Source organism: Anticarsia gemmatalis, chromosome 13 (genome assembly GCF_050436995.1).
Source record: "Anticarsia gemmatalis isolate Benzon Research Colony breed Stoneville strain chromosome 13, ilAntGemm2 primary, whole genome shotgun sequence".
In the NCBI taxonomy this organism is placed as follows: Eukaryota; Metazoa; Arthropoda; class Insecta; order Lepidoptera; family Erebidae; genus Anticarsia; species Anticarsia gemmatalis.
Window position 1 is genome coordinate 231,162 of NC_134757.1, and position 18,349 is coordinate 249,510.

Consider the following 18,349-nt stretch of genomic DNA (forward strand, 5'->3'; position numbering starts at 1 on the left):
CATTACTGAACTGCCAATGCTAGAAATATCTGTTTTTACATGAAGCCCCCATCAAATAACTCTTAACTGTCGTACACTACAAAACAAAGCTTATTGATGTCAAAACATCCCGTCACAGATTGATCCACTCACTGTAACTTCACTAATAAGATTCAGTATCAAGTGATTGTAATCGCAAGGTTTCTGCCGTCGCCCTGCCTCCAAGCGGCTTGTAATTTATCAACTTAATTCACAACAGAGCGCTAAACTTTCCACTTTCAACGAACAACTTGTTTAAGCCAATTTAATTTTAATTTTTCATTAAGTTCTCCGACGGTACAAAGTTATATCTCGAGTAAGGGGAGTTTTATTCAACAGGAGATAAAATATGGAGTCTTTCTGTTAACACTCAGAAGTAATGACATAATTAACCATCTTTAGGTTTCTTAACATTATATTCGATTGTGTGCTACGTAACACGAAACCATTTTTAATTAAATTAAATATGAAAGTTTTCCATAAGATTTAGCAGTACCAAATGCATATGTCTACTTTTTTTATATCTACATGTGTGTAGATATTATTTTTGTATACTACATTTTTCACAGTATAATTAATTTGTACACATTATATAATTATAGTAAATAAAAACATTCAACAGCACATATCATCATTTATTATCTTCCAGCACAAAATCAGCGACTCTCTCACCCACTGCGATAGACACCGCAGCAGGGTTCGCGCGCGGGGCACGGGGCAGCGCGCCGAGGTCAGCGACCCTGAGGCGCTGCACGCCGAGCACGCGCAGCCTCGCGTCCAGCACGCGCCCCAGAGCCGCCGTGCCCGCTGAATGAAACACCGCATTCGTCATATGCCGCACATAACACCGCCAGTACAACTCCCTATCCACCTCATAATCCGGACATCCAGCCAACTTCAGTATCAAAAACGACGCGTTACGTTTCCTAAAAGCTCTAGTCTGCAACAAATCTTCCACAATTCTAACAAACGTTATTAAATTATCCACATCTGCATCGTCTCCTAAATAGTTCGGGAAAATTGCTGGAGGTTTAAACGGGTCTTTTGAAGCAAGTCGCACAGTGCCTTCTGATCGTGGCTCGAGTAGAACTGGTGAGAAGATGATAAAAGCGTGATCTCTATTCGCATCTGCTAACTGATCAATGACATCTTCGTTGAGAGGTATCGCTTGTCTAAACAGTGGCTTCACGAGCGTTATCAAGTTCCTTTCTATATAAGCGTGGTTAATTTGCAAGTTAGGTACCTGACAGTCGCTTCCGTCTGAGCTAACGTTGGTCGGTCGATGATCAGTAAAGTCGTAACAATGGCTGTTGGTGAATACATTGACGTCAGTGATACCGTTTGAGGCCAGTGCCCCTCGAGACGCGACTAGAAACTCCCCCAGCTGAGTGACTGCATTCACAGCCCGTTGTATTTTCCCCACTATTGAAAGACCTCGGTCTACTTTCACGATTAGCAGCGGCAGTGCATGATCTGTCAAACCGTCACCTACTGGAAGGTCTTGTTTCACACTGATACCCATCGCTCGCAAGTGTTCAGCTGGACCGATGCCTGAGAGCATTAATATTTGAGGAGTTCCGATAGCACCTGCGCTTAAAATTACTTCTTTTCGAGCATATAGTCTCAAATCCAAAAAACCTTGCCTTGCAGTGACTCCACGTGCAATATTTCTCTTGATTATAACTCCAGTACAGAAGGTATTCTTTGCAACTATCAGTCTTTCCTTAACATCATTTCTTGCTAAATACCCTCTAGCGGTACTCATCCGCTGTCCTTTGTAAACGTAACCAACAATTTTGGTCACTCCTATCTGTGTCTCGGCGTTCACATCGTAGTTGAAGGGGAACTGCAGGGACATATAAGACCTTATAAGTCTGGACTGCCACGGATTTTCGGGATCATCAAAGAATTCTATCCGCATATTGCCTGTAGTGTTATGAAAAGGTATGGAGGAAGGTGGTAGTTCATCAAGGTCTCTTAGGCCTTCGTAACGGAGGAAGTATGGCATGAGGTCGTCGAAACTCCAGTTAGGGAAAGGAATCTCTTCGAAGTCTCTGAGCCTGTTCCCGCGGGAGTACAGCATGAAGTTGATGGAAGTGGATCCGCCGAGGCACTTGCCGCGGCTGAAGCGACAATGCTGCCTCGTAGAGGAGAGACAAGACTTGTTGTTTGATATCGTCTCGTACTGCCAGTCTATCTCCGAGCCTAGCAATCCCATGGCGGCTCCTGGAATCTTTTGAGACAATAAACAAAAATATTATTAAAAGCAAAAACCTCTCAAAAAATATTCAATACTATACTCAAAAAATATTCCAAAACCAACTAAAAAGTCAAAAATAACAATATAGAGGTACATTTTGACTCACACAAAATTGGCCCACTCAGTATAAAGTTATGGGGTAGCAAACAGAAAAAAAAATTAAACCGAATTGAGAACCTTCTCCTTTTTTAAAGTCGGTTAAAAAGCATATTTAAACTTCTCCAACCAGTTTTTCTGCAATTAGGCTTTAGTAATTAAGACATCGTTTACCTTGGAGATGATATTAGGGTCTCCTCCTGCCTCTATGAGCAACACCTCTTGTCCGGCGAGCGCGAGTCTTGACGCTGCAGCAGCTCCCGCCGCCCCCGCACCCACCACAATGTAGTCAAACTTCTGACCATCTGAACAGTAAGGTAATATCATTACAATGTTCAAAAGAAGCAATAATGACACTATATCGTAGTTATAAAAAAGAAAAGCGGTATTTATTGTTCTCCTTAGGGACTATAGTGCGATTTTCTGTGGCCGTCGAACTGTTGACGTATAAAATTATTTGACAAAATAGTTCTTGCGAAAAAAACTGTAGGCTATCTATTTTTTCATACAAAATCTGTCTGTGCATAAAACTATTAAAGTTGCAACCTATCATTAAGCTCATCACAGATGGTATTGTAAGTATGCAAGCTCGTGATATATTGGGAGCTGTCAGAGGGGTGCAACTTTCAGCCGATAGTCTAATGGAAATAGTTTGTAAAGCTCCACACCTCTCACAAGCGGGTGCAGGGCTACCACTGCACACTCTGAGAATTTTGACAATTTTTCTATATAACTTAAAATGCCTTTGATTTCTGTTCGGTATAGGTCGAATAAAGCGTTAATTGGATTTTTCGATTTAATTTGTCAGCTCTCAATAGTACGGCAATAAGTAATAAGCCGGCCCCCTATAACAAATATTATGTGTGAATGGCAAAATGTGCATAATGTATGTATTTCATACTCTACAGCCTATACCTTAGGATACAATGGGCGTGATGTTATAAGTTTAACAATCATAATATTATGTACGAAGATTTATTGGCACGGTTTCTATGGAGATCTGCTAGCGTCACATTGTAAGCCATAGAAATGTTGTGGTATGATTGTCACTACTGAAAACCTTTCAGGAAAATTGCCAAGAAAATTGAAATCGTGTTGAATAAATATGAACACATTCACGTGTGAATAGCGGAAAAGAATCAGTGTCGAAATCGATCGAATCGAATAGATTCACTACAGTCGGTGCTATCGAGCCATTTAAAACAGAGACATTTTAAATGTCAAACTCTCGATGACTTTCACATCTAAAATAGTTCCTAGGACACTAGAAGCACTGATCTAATTTTCATACAAATTTTTTCGACAATTAGATGGTTGTCGATAGTAGATAATGACAGGGAATCGCGCTACAGAAAATGTAAATTCTTGAGATTTGAAATTTCTGTTATCTTTTTACGATTCTATTTAAAAAAACGTTATTTATTTTCGATCTATAGAACATTAAACATGTCAAAAGCAATGCAACATCGTTCCACGCTTCACCAAACTGCACATAAATCTTCTACTATCAAAGCACAAGGTCTGTCATTACAATTTCAAATGCTCTCAGATCCGTGCTCGTTACGTGTACTGTAAGCCGTATCTCGCGGTAACCCTAAACCGCCGGCTCCGGCTTATTAATGTGCAGCAAATGGCAGGCAAGCGCCAAGCCGTGCCAAAGTGCAACACATACATATTTAAATAGCTTTACCAACTATGCTAATGTTGGATGGATTTGAAGGACAATTTGTTGGCGGCTGCATAAAGTTTGATGGTCTGGTTATTTGAGTGAAATGTGTTTGAAAAATTTGCGTGATTGTTCTTGCGTGAACTTTTTAGCTGTTGCTGTTGTGACTAATGATTTAATGTATTGCTTACGCGGTTTATACAAAAAATCGATTGGAGGCTTTGTTTTAATGACTAATTATTAAAGCCAAGAAGAATACTACCTGATGGAAACCAGAAGAACGTCAATGTTAGAATTATACTCAGGAATTAAACATTTTAATCGACGCTTGAATACAGGATTCGTACAATATAGGCGTAGGTACAAGAACAAAAACACTTACCTTTCAAAAGTACCCCAGCCGGGAACGTGTAATCTGAGCCTAGTACGGCTTGCACCGTTGGAACTCCGATACATCGTAGTAACACCACCACCACCAGGAGCCTGGAGAAAAACAACCCTCTAAGTACGTTCAGTGAATCTATAGAACGTGTCAGAAAGTATGTTCAAATCACGAAGAGTGCTCAATAATAATGATAAAATACCACGCGAAAAATAAAAAGTACCTTTTTCAACCATAGCATCTACAAATAACCGCAAAAGTAAGATGATATACATAATTTCTAGATTTATGCATAGACTTGGTATAATTCTGTTTTTGATAAAAATAGTCAATACGATATAACAACAGGTGTCAGTCTGTTTGTTACATTTCCACATCTAAATCAATGAATCTATGTTGACGAAACTGAGCAAGACGTATGTTTGAACTACATAGATTTTTGATAAAACACTCTATAGTATAGGGGATGGAAATTCGTACGCGAACGTAATTGAATAATAACAGATATATACCTATCGAAGCAACTCACATATTAAACAGTTTGATAAAACATAAACTGTCACGATGCGCGTTAATTTTATATGTCATGGATATTTTTATACCGTCACGAACTGTGTTATCAGTGCAAGAGACGAAACATTGATGCGCTTGGTCGTTACTTTATATATTAGTTTCTTTATTAAAGTAAGTTAGTGTGACTGTCTGTTTGTACGTATTTTATATTATTATTTTGACTGCCTCTGTGGCGCGTTCCGTAGTGTATACAACTGCCGCACAAAGGTCTTAGGTGGAATCCTGGACGGGGACAAAAAGTCTTTACTGAAATTTACTGTTAAGAATTTCCCATAGATTGCCGGGAATTATGAAGTTGGGGATATATACTTCCGTGTCTAGGAGAGCACGTAAAGCCTTCGATCTTGCGCCTGTCCTTTTTCTGGTCGTGAAGGTTGAGTCGTCCCACCCGGGTTATGAGAGTAAAGGAATAGAGAGTGTACCTGTGTATTGTGTACACGCTTGGACACTATAAACAATGTCCTGCACGATTGGTCGCTTTCAATGAACTGTATACGTATTTTGAATAGATCAAACCGCGTGTAAGAGTGAAGTTAAATTCTATATTCACACGAAATAGCCGTATGAAATTAGCGGTAAAAAATAATTGTGATTTATATTAGCACAGGTGTCAATGATTCTTGTTACATCAAACTCATGAATTTTAATTAATTAGCTTTATTATGTGATAACTATTTCAATTGTAATAAACACTGTATTTATTATTTTATTAACGGGTTTTTCGTAAAGTAGTCAACGGTAGTTCAACGGTAATTTCAGTAAAAACAAATTGCTTATTTTAGATCCTGTAGCGTACGTCAAATAACTGTGTGTCTTTGACCGAATGTTTTTGTTTTTACTATTTTACATTTTTTTAGTGGCTTAAGACTATCTTCAGATACACAAAGTTAATAGGCGCTTACGAATAGTAAACAGTCACATTACTAGGAGTCAGATTGTTCATATTATTTTGTGTCATTAATGTGCCGGGCGTATGAGAAAGAATGCGAATCAAAGATTTGAAAATGTTAGTTTATTTAGTTAAAGAACACGTAGGCCGCGGGGTAACTCATGTCGATTTATGAGTAGGTAATAAATATACAGACTTTTTCATCAATTCTATTAGATTTCTACAGAATTTATCTAAACAGGTTGATACACTAGTTCCGGACACATGTTTTAAGATTTTTTTTATAAAATATATTTATTTTATGGAGACACTTAGAATAATTTAAAAACAGAATTGAGTAGATAACTCACATAAAAACTAGAAAAGATATCAGTTACCAGATACCTAGTACGAAAAATATATTATAAAAAAATATGATTTAAAGAAGTTTAAATGTAAGTATAGTGTGTGTTAATAACATCGCTGAAACACCAACAAATAATTATTATCTTTGTATCTACTGTGTGTATATTTTTTAGACCTTCCAACAAAAGAGCATATGAAATAACAGGAGTTATCATATTGCACGGTCCCCATATTAATTACTAGCTGACCCGCGCAACTTCGCTTGCGTCACATAAGAGAGAATGGATCAAAATTTTCCGTAATCGTTTTTGTAACATTTTTTACTGGTACTTCGCTCCTATTGGTCGTAGCGTGATATATAGCCTATGTCGCCTAAATGGGCTATCTAACATTGAAAGAATTTTTCAAATCGGACCAGTAGTTCCTGAGATTAGCGCGTTCAAACAAACAAACAAACTCTTCAGCTTTATAATATTAAGTATAGATTAGTAACACCCTGTATTTTAAACTTTAGCTTTTCCATTCTATTCATGCGTTTGACGTAAAAACTGATGGATTACGCGCATTCAATATTTTACTACGAAACTATTCTTTGAAGTGATTCGCTCTATGTAAATATACAAATGAAACAATGCGCGGTTATTTCGGCTGATATATTTATTTATTATATAAATTGCCTTTTGTAATATCCGTTGTATTAAGCATTAAATCTTGTTTTATAAGTTTAAAATATATTATGAGCTATGCACATAGTTTTGGAATCGAATGGAAAAAAAACTTCCAAGATTAAAAGTATGTATTAATAAGCTTTTAACATTCTCATATTTCTGGGTAACCATAAGACTTGAACGAGACAATACGTATATACGCACAAACATCCAACAATACACTTTTAAGAACAAAAAGTCGATATTTTTACACGCTATTCAATCTCGCCAAACACACGTTGCTTTAACAAATATATTTATTGTTAAAAAATCAGACATTATTTTACCTATCTCTGCGTTTCTAATAAAAAAAATTAAACCTTATCTACAAAAAACTTCTTAAATATTATTTCTTAGCGCTAGTCGAGTATCCATTCTACAGTCCACACTAACCTGGTATTCCAACTGCGATCTTTAGGTCTTTGAGTGAAGAAAAACCACATCTTTCAGCATCATACACAATAATAACTGTAAATTTACTCACGTAACTGTTACATGACATTAAAGAAAAACAGGTCTTTCACGATTACTGTTTATAAGAAAACTCGTAATAACAATATATGACAATTAGCGTTTATCAATTGAAGGCAAACTGAATGATACAACAGCTTAATAAACCAAAATGATTTTAATTAAGATGTATGTCTTACTTAAAGTGTTACGTACTAATTCTTCAAGGTCTTAGTTTCGATTCCTGAATGCCACCGGATGCAGGTGAATACCAGTTTTTTAACACGGAGTCCCTGCCTATCGGATTTCTAAAATCCTGTTACCTGGGTTATAATACGATACCCTTCGGTAAGACTGGTTGTCAGACTTTCAAGCTTCTGACTACTGGTAACGACTGTCAAAAGTCTTTGAAAATTATAGCCAGAACCTACAATTTAACGTGCCTTTTGAAACACGAAGGAACTCGATATGTATAAGATGGTCAGCCATCCACAGAACAATCTCGGCAAGCGTAGCTTAACCATCCGAGTGGCTGTTGTTACTTAACCACGAGTTTCTCCTACTATTTCCGTCCCAACTGATTATTAACAACAAAAATATAATATCTACATAGAAAAATAACATCATTTGTTAGTCCGTTGATGCAAAAGTTTGTCTATTCCGGCGTAATTCGCTCTATCAGTGATTTATGTGAGACAACAATATGATATATGAGACAAAAAATACGTGGCTTTTGCTCCAACTTGTAGTTATATGGGTTTATGTTAATAGTTGGTGCAAAAGTAGAAGGTTTGTGTCAAAGTTGACACATTACAGAAGTCTTATTACGTGCAGATCAACAATTTCTATACGTAAATAAGATGAAGGGACAATTTTTGTTTGTTTGCAAAAAGTACGGAAGATATACGGTATAGTAGTGAGGACTGGCTAGTTTATGTAGCGTACGAGTTGTTGTTTGTTGAAACAAGTATTTTTATTTCATCATTGGAAAACTCACACATTCGAAGACATTTCCAAACTAAGCAGAGCTTGTACTACGGTAACCAAATAACTGATAAACATACTTATATACTTCTAAATACATACTTATATATGCATAGGTAAATTAACTACCAGGATGCGAATAGATACTCGTGCTCATCACACAAATATTTGTCCCGGGTGGGATTAGAACCCACCACACGCGGCTACAGTCATTACAGCGAGGTGACCACTTTAACCACTGCGCCAAACGAGCAATTAAAACAATTCCAGTTCTGTGAAAAAAACATGTTTTGACTATGTCCGCACTACCTCATTAGTTCAGTTAAAGTTTGGCGCATTTATATTTATTTCTTCTACCCTTACTCTTGCTTGCTACTTTGTCAGATCTCCTCATCCAATCAGATCAATCTCTGAAACATTTTTTGCGGCGTCTCAACATCCCCAATATCGTCGTAAAGTCTCGTAAACCCCATAAATCCCGGGGCATTAAGCGAAAGAACAATTAAGAGTATTTAAATACGATTTAGTTAATTGAAATGGGAAATCCTTGGCTTTATTCCATCGAGTTTGCTTTAACGTTCTCAACGTAATTACGCCTTGATACGATACAGGATCTACTTTAATTCAACGCGAAACGAATATTCGATCTTTGGAAATTGAAATTTTGTATTTGTTGCCTCCTGTATATTCGTTTTTCAACGATTAAACTGTGATACGAGAAAATAGGTCTAACGCTACCTCCTGAAATAATATTTATTAGCAGACTTATTCTTTTTAAATGCCTAAAAATCTCTAAAACGAAACTCTGTGATGATTGTGACCTAATTAAATTAAATATATGTATAAAAAATTAAATTAATTTTATTATATTAAATTTATTTATTTATTTTATTTTTATATTTAATTCACCCTGGATTTAATTTAGCTACAATGTACAAATGTATTTCTTGTTACTGAAAAATATACCAATTAAAACGAATATATCGACATTAATTTGGTCTTAAAAACAGAGAAAAACTTATGAGAAAGACGTCCGTTAATTTGTAATTCTTTCACGTCAACATAACTAAAGCTGGTTTATGCCCACCAGTTTCTAATATAAAAATATCAATAACTATCCGGAACCTAATTCAATATTGGTTGGTAATACTCCCCAATATAATCTAGTTGATAAAAACGTCGTCCCTACCTGCGTCAGTCAATTGTCAGCTCAGCTCCTCGAGGACGCTCGCTAAATCAAACGAAATCAATCCGATTGAGACTTTGTACGTCGCCCCGTCGACTCTTTGTCAACTAACCTACGTAGAGCCTTCCATTATGAAGACACAACAAATACCCTACATTGCCTTGATGTAGATAAGAAATGATAAACAAAATACATATACGTTTGACAACTTGTCTTTGTAACCTCAAAGAATATGACAATTTGAAAAAACGTATTATGTTGATACTAGCGTCTGTCCGTAGATACACGTGATTTTTTATGAAAATCAATACTTTGTTTTCTTTTGCCCAATTTTATCTTAATTTAAATAAATTCAATAGGTAATCTTTCAATATGTTATAACAGAGAGGATAATATTTCACTTATGATACTTGTACGAAGCTGTTTCTATTAACAAGCAGTAGTATTACCAAATGCGATTGTAGCATAAAAATATTTTAGCTTATAAAAAAATTTCTTAGAATATAGCCCGGCTCATATAACGTGCATCTAGAATCAAACCCATTCGAGTATGACTACTTATACAGATTTGAGAATGCACACAGACTTCGAAATACTCGTGAGATATCTCAGAGACAGAACAGAATAATCTGGAAACTTCAAAGCAGAATTGAATTCAGTTCATATGTATGTATGTGATTGAAAACTAACGACTGACTGACTGGACAGATTCAATTCCACGCTACTGTGAAATGCATAGCTTCAGTTTTCTAGGACTGTACCTACAAATACGTTTGGTACATGAAGACTAAAGACATCCGATTTAATGAGAAATGTCGGCAAAAATAGGCATAAAAATAGGCTGTTTTGAAGATAGGCAGAGATGTATGAAATATACCTACGTTTCGTTAAAAAGCTTAATCCTATGTAATAGGCGGCAGGCTTGTTGCAATTTGCCGGGCCATGTGTCGTAAACTCCGGGTTACGATTGAGAAATAATACTTTGCCCGACCCGGGTATCTAACTCGACACTTCATGAACATGACAACTGATCGCGTAACAAAATCACTAAAAGTTCAGTAGTTAATACGAGATAGAATAACAAACATCGTAAACTTTCGCATTTATAATAATAGTAGGTTTAATAACTATACTATTAATAAGTAAAGTAAACAAAAAGACAAGTGCACTACAAAGTGACATCAAGTTAATGAAATGTTTACCGTCGTCGCTCGCCGCGCGTGTTCAGTGTTCCCGGAAATTGCAGGAAATGTATTAACCTGACGACTCATACACCGGTCATTTCCGATGCACATAACATGTAGGTGTTACACGTGCAATGGGTATTATGTGACCTGGATATGTGTTTAATATTGGGAATATTTATGACTAATGATTTTTATCAATAAAAAAGTCTTGGTGTTTTGAGAAACCAGTTGACGATTGAAAAGAAGCTGTTTTCTTGCCAGCTTTTCTCTTGTAACTCTACCCGATGGCTAGGTGAGGCTTGCGTAAGCGTTATGACACTTATGATAGTTATTACGATTTCTGAATCTAAGTGTCCACTACAAGCTAGATACTTTTTTCGAGTTAGTAGTAGAGAGATAAGTATCATCATGCATACGCATCCCTCGTGGGATTGGGAGTGATAATAAGTGCGACTGTTACTCTGTACGCATAATTTTATGATTCTAATCCTACGTCGTTGCACAATTCATACATTTTTCTATAAATGAATTATTTTTTATTATTTCATCGAAAGTTCAGGTCTTAAACCTCCCAGCCCTGAAAAGCACATAAAACCGTAAATTCTTCGAAAATTTAAATACCACCTTCAAAGCACATATTCCATTCACAAACATAAAACCTCACTTCAATAAACGATAAAAAAAAAGCGTTCAAATGTATTTATCACATAATACCCCCAACCTACCGACAGATGGCAGTACAAACAACTTTATCGTCAAAACATTTGTAAACGTCTCTTACCACATTCTCTCGAAGACAGGATTATTATCGTCAATTCACGATACAACGATTTCTAATACATATTTCTCTTTGAAAAAACACTGGTATCTAAGCTTCCTATGTTTCAAAATACATTTATTATTTATCACAAACACCTTTTTTATGTTATTTCCGTGGTTTTTTCACGCGTAATCACTGAGTCCCGGTTGTTCAAAGTACAGAAAGCTTTTTTCAAATTTGTCACGGCGTTGATTCGCAAAGATGAATTTTTAATGTACTCAACACATTTGAGTGTTGTATTAAAACTAGAGCAAGTTTTGAAGCTTCTCTTTTATAAAGATGATACTACAATGAGGTACAGTCAACGCTAAAAGTTCTAGAAATATTTGAATATGCAAAAGTCTTATTAATTCTGTCATCCATTAGTTATCAAAGAGATAAGTAATTGACTCTTTGTTCAGTTTTTCAGTCACTATGAAGAGTAAAAGATCTTAGATTTATAAGGTTTTGTTTTCAGTTTTCCATAGGTAGATTTTATATGCAGTTCATTACGAATGAGTGTCGGATATATATCTCCTATATGTCAAATTAAGTGCCTTAAATAAAAGTGCGTTATCTTTACAAAACAATCTATTATTATTGATCATAAAGTATAACTTTAACAATGTCCATAGAATTTTAGCATAAAAGATGATAGACTTTGAACATCAGCTCTACTTTTGCTAACGACAGTACCAATAATGTCCTTAGCTTTAATAGTTAAAGATACAATAATATACGTGACCTCTAATCTAGGCTTATTTTAAAGACCTTGAACGATGCAATTGTCATCTGAATGAGATCAATCTGCTGGATGCGTTCCATTGCGCAATTCCTTCGAGAAATGTATAATGATAGTGATTAGAGAGTACAATGCACGTTGTATTGTGTGTGTGATTGTGCGGATATTTATAATAAGTGCGTATCAGTCGGCCGTGACTTTGTTATTTGTTAATAAGTATAATTAACGAACAATGTACTGTTCTGAGAATTCGTTTGATCGATCGCGGAATAATGAATTTTCTAGACAAAAGCATTATTTTCGCGAAACTGATAATAATGAAAACGAAAGGGTCTTTGTGATTTTTTTACTTCGTACGTTTATATTGTAAAAAAGACATGGCTTAAGAAAAACTTTCGTAAAACTATCGGAGGTTTATACCTGACTTATAAATGCAATGAGCCGCCCTATAAGACTGAAGGCGATAAACTCTAAAACTATCGAACTGAACTTCATAAGATTTTCTCGATGTATTTTCTAATGTGAACTAAAACAATATTTATTGCAAAAAATAGACCTAATATAATAGTCGGAGTGATAAGATTTGATTTCAATTGGCTAAAAACAATGGTTGTTAAAAAGGCAATCATGACTCTGTGATTGGATTCCAGACTTGGACAGAATAATATCTGTATTTTTCAGTAGGTTGTTTGAAAATAACTTATTTATGACGTAGATCACCTGTATAATAGGGATTAGATCTCTTAACTCGAAAGCTTTTGCGGAGTAGGGTCAAGGACTCTGAATGAAATTTAAGAACTAGGGAACAAAGACTACCTTTTTTCATAAGTTCAGGTAAGTCGATATTTCTATAATATCGACTTCGATTGTGAATTAGTATTAGGTTTCGATAAACCTAATACTAATTCACAATCGTATTTATAATTAATTTAATTTTATGTTATACCTTTACCCGATGGTAAAGGTATAACATAAAATATATTTAACTCAGTATAGCTACTTTAGATTCTCTGAAGTTTCAGATGGGTAGCCATGTAACATTTAATTGCTGAGGTTTGGTGATGTAGCCGCCAAAGCGCAACAATTAGGAAAGAGTATTAAGAAAATTTTGGGAAAATATGTTTCTTTTCGTTTATATGTATTTTCGTTTATATTTTCTGATATCGACAAGTGCGCATATGTGTTATTTAATATTTCCAATCTTCGAATATACGAACCTAGCTATCTGTACTTTATATTAAACATGAAAGTATATAAAGTATATTTATATAAGCAACTACATCGGCGTGTGTATTGCGTGGTTGTCTGCGCAAATGAACAGCCTCGCTCGCTGCTCCAACATGCTGAGTTGTTGACTGACGGTACTTGTTTCAATTCCGACTGCACATGTTCATTGTGGCACAGTACTATGTTCTTTTATTAATACAACTTTATAAAAAATAGCCTTACCCAGAATTTACATACAACATTTCCGACACATGATTAATTCTTAGTGCGGGAGTGGTCTTAAAAAAACTAATCATCATTTCTAAACTTTAAATAAAATATTGGAATTACCGGTGAGTGTAACCTGCCACGAAACGTTAGGAATTCCAAGGTGTAATGCGTTTATTCCCATATCCTATTATAAAATATATTATAAGAATAAAATAAGTAAAAAAATATAAAAGGATTTTACAGAGAGACAAAGTTTGAAACAAAAAACTGTGTGAAACTTTCGCACCATCCGTTGAGTGAATAAATGCAACTTAAATAGTTTATTTAAATTGTTTATTTAAATTCCATTACTGGACTACACTAGAGATTTTGTTAAATTCTGCTGCAGAAAAGAATAACAGGGCTAATGAGGAATCTTACCGTAATTATTCATACTAACATAATGAAGTTGAAATTATTTTTGTTACAATGTGCTTATTTCTGAAACTACTCAGCCAGATTGGAAAAATAATATTTGTTGTGCCATTCCTAAAGAAGGGTTGAAGTTAAATAGACGGCCTGTTGAATCCCCTTACCGCGTGGTTTTACGAGTAGAACATGCCGTACCGAGCCTACGGCAGGTAAAATAAGTTGAAGACAATGATGATGATGGGCTTGATCCATGAATGGGTCCTATAAGTTATCTAACGTCAAGCTACGATCAAAAAACGCGAGCTACACTGAGTAACACTACTAGTTCAATAAAGGTAATACAAATCTCATTAACAAAATACTCATATCTCCTACCTGAACGTAGGTCCTGTCGTCCCATTATGCTCCTATAACAACGACAATTGAAATGTATAGCCATATGTCTGTCTCCCACGCACATTGTTAAGTACTTAAGTACCGCCGGTTACAGGTTAAAACGACAATTACGCCTCATTATAACGCCCTCTCGAGATCTCTCGTGTCCCTTAGAAGGCAGGTTCTATTTATGTTCAACTAAGCTGCTTGTAAAATCTAAGTACCTACTTAGTACGTAAATGATTTACTTGTAAGCTATATTCGCGTCCAGTAGCCAGTTTCGATTAAAACTAGCCGACCATGCAAAAGTAAGTCTAAATTACCTTAGTGTGTGTATAAAATAACTCTGAACTGACACGATTTGTAAGAAATCAGCACTGACAAGTTTACGAGGAAAAAAGGTTTCGAATACTATACATCCACGTTTATGCCTCGAAAAGCACCTTGGGTGTTGTGACTCAGGAACTACAAAATTCTGAGTCTTAAAACCCACAGAGATATGTGACTAATTAACATAAGAGAATTGTGATCCGTGTGATGAACATTTTCAAAACTAGACTAACTTAGTAGTTTCTATTTTGTACTATATCGATCGATAATGAAAATCTTTGCGACTAGTTTAACAAATCCCTGTATATTTCAATTCCATAGAACGCAGAAGGTATATTTGGAAGAACAGAGGCTTTCAGAACCAATGCTGTAAAGATATTGCGAGCCGAGATACAGGTGTACCTATTCTATTTACGCCTGACAAAAGCAAGAAGGCTTACCTTTGTATTATCCTAACTAGATAACTACAACCGATCTCTGATAAATGTATTTAGAGATTCGTTTAAAATTTAATCTGAAAACAATGCGTGATTTTCAGGTAGGTAACAACTTTAGTCTAGTCTTTAATCTAAGCAGCTAAATTAAGTAGGTGAAATCCCTTGGTAACAATTAGTAATTAAAAATAACTGCGTCAATTGTCGTTTGGTTCAACATACCTACTTAATACTTAATTCATTTTTATTTTAAAACACCGACTAAACTAACTTTACAAAGCAATAGTCTTACACGTCCTCTCATCATATTAGAACTACATAAATGCTTGTTTCCTAACCAGCCTATTTCACCTTGATTAAGTGGTTGAACTCACCCCTTGTTAAGGGTAACTTCAAACACTTGTATTCAATTGTCACACGCCGCAACTGCCACCGCCATCTACCGCGTGTAATGGAACTACATTAAGGCAATCAACACCACATTGACATGTCAGCCTTGTTACCACTAGATTTGGTTGAGACCCTTGTGTAGTGTACATACCCACAAGTACATACCTATTTAAATACATCTGAAGCGATGGTAGAAAATAAGATTGTAATACAGATGTCTTGGGTTCGTTACGACAATATTTCTGGCAATTATTGTTATTTTTTAATGTATATTAATGTGTTACATCTATTCTGAAAGTCGCTCGTAGAGTCTTTCTTTTTGACTGCCTCCGTGGCGCAGTGGTTTAGGTCGCCACGCCGATACCACTGCAACGGGAGGTCGTGGGTTCGATTCCCACACGGGACAATTAATTTGTGCGATCCACAAATAATTGTTTCGGGTCTGGTTGTGCTTTGTGTCCGTTGTTTGTATGTTTGTAAAAGTCCCCGCGACACAAGAGCAATTCTTAGTGCGGGAGTTGTCTTTTTTAAAAGAAAAAAAAAAAAGAGTCATTATAAAACCATACGAAAAGACCTTTAATTAAATATATTTTTTAAGCAGGAGAAGGTAAGTAACAATAGGCCATTGCTTATCAGCGGAGGTCTGAGAAACGTACGATATACTTAATTATAAAAGTAGCGGCAACGGAAATAAATGATTTGTAAAAATTTCAGCTTCTTAGTTATTACAGTTTATGAGTTAGGTACAGACGGACAGACAACTTAGGCTTGGTATTAAGCTTTTACCCTTTGGGTACGGAACCCTAAGAATAACTTACACAGGCCTACTACCAGACACGAGTCTCCTCTCCGAGTGAGAGAGAGGTAAGCCTCAAATCTGTTACGCTGACTTAAATCTAATTGAGGCTTGGCATTCCTTTAATACCTATAGAATAATATAAGTACTTTTTACAAAAGCCTTTAAAAATCTCATCTAAAACAATCCACATGATAAGATCACTTCTTTTAAAAGTCTAATTAAATCTCTTCTCTGTTGTGCGTGACGCCGGCGGCCATAGCTATGAGCAAATTAAAAAAAACTTCATCACAAATATATCCAAAGATGTTCTCTCGTTGGGAATATTTATGTTCTTCTTTATGTTTTATTATATTTTTACTAATTAATTGATATGTAATGAGAGTTTTTTGTTAGAAGACTTTTCAAAGATTGTCGTGGTTTTTTAGAGTAAGATATAAACATATTTTGTGTCGAAAATGTATGTATGTGTGATGTGTGTGATAGTTTGTGGTTCGGTATAAGTTACATAAGCGCTGGTCGTAGGGTCCTTGATTTGATTCCCAGGTGCCACAAATGTTGGGGAAAAGTTTTTATAGGCTTTTTTGCAGTTTTTTTTGGGATAGTTACTTTTAATAGCAGCCTAGGATGTTATGATGAGCCCGTCATAGACTGTTCTCCTTATTTACGAGGGACATAACAACCTCTGCCTACACTTTCGGATTAAACCAACACATTTTAAATAAGTAATTTACTCTCATAAACAAATTCACATCAATTTTACAAAGTAACCCTTTCATTTCCCTTACACTCACATATTTTATTCACAACTACACACAGCAGCTATTATTTGAAACACAGTCAATTGCTTAAACCCAACAATGGTAAGTTTTAAACAAGCAGAAGGCCCCATGACCCCCGTCCCGTGACCCCACGCGTGTTATATTATAATCCTTTAATCGCCACTTACAACTTTACCGTACATATTATACGATAAGGTTTAAAGCTTATGTTTGGATGTAATACCGCTGTATGCTGGTTTGAAAGTTTGTTTTAGAGTTATAGTCAGTGTTTTGGGAGTGAAATAAGGGCTTTTTTTATTTCGTAATAGTTCACACGTAACCTCTCTTGTGTTATGGAAAAAGGCTCGTGCTGTGGGACTGTAATGAGTCAAGTTTGATAAAAATGCCATAGGTAGGTACATATTATAATGTTAAATATTAAGATCAGGCACATACAAGAAAAATAGCAATAAAAAAGTGTTAGTGGCGTTAAATGACTTATTTTGACATTACAAAAAGGTGCTATAAACAATCGCAGAGAAAACTTTTATAACAGACAGTAGTCTCCAAGTTCCTTACTTTTACTGATAGATTCAACACCTTCGTAATATTTCTCCAATGAAACAAAATTTTAAATGTCCCTTAACCATTTGTTAAATTAATGATCTAAATGCTAGTTTCTCTTTGTTTAGACGCAGGTATTAGGTGACTCAAATGAATTACTAACCTATAAGTATCAGTTCTATTCGAGGAGCTTTAGCTATTAACCATAACTACATTAGGGTACCATTAATACCATGGGTCAATGACAACAATTAAGCATTAAGCCATCAGCGGGCACATAGCATTAGTCCCTTTTGTCTCCAGCCATCAAAGCACTCGCCAGGCTTCGAAACATAGCCCCAATTATCAAGTTTAATGTTCAAGGAAACTCATTGTTCGAGCATAATATAATGTGCTTCATTTTTTTGTTAAAATGGGTACTTAATTTCTTAACTTATTGTCGACTGTTATGTGTTGTGTAACGCCATCTTCTGATGTTGTTTGGAGTTAAAACTGTTGAGTTTAGAGACATCTTTCTAAATTTTGGGCAAGAGCTTGTGTTGTTAGTACGTGGCGTGCTATCTAAAC

The 18,349-nt window shown here is 35.6% G+C and overlaps 1 protein-coding gene across 1 annotated transcript; it reads right to left on the minus strand.

Moving 5' to 3' along the window:
- Positions 1–649: 649 nt before the first annotated feature.
- Positions 650–5,038, minus strand: LOC142977724 (ecdysone oxidase-like). Its single transcript, XM_076121802.1, has 4 exons — positions 4,952–5,038; positions 4,423–4,523; positions 2,549–2,679; positions 650–2,251 (listed from the first exon to the last, which is right to left on the minus strand). Exons 1-4 carry the CDS (start codon positions 5,008–5,010, stop codon positions 650–652), a joined length of 1,893 nt encoding a protein of 630 aa, XP_075977917.1. The 5' UTR covers positions 5,011–5,038.
- Between the last annotated feature and the right edge of the window lie 13,311 nt (positions 5,039–18,349).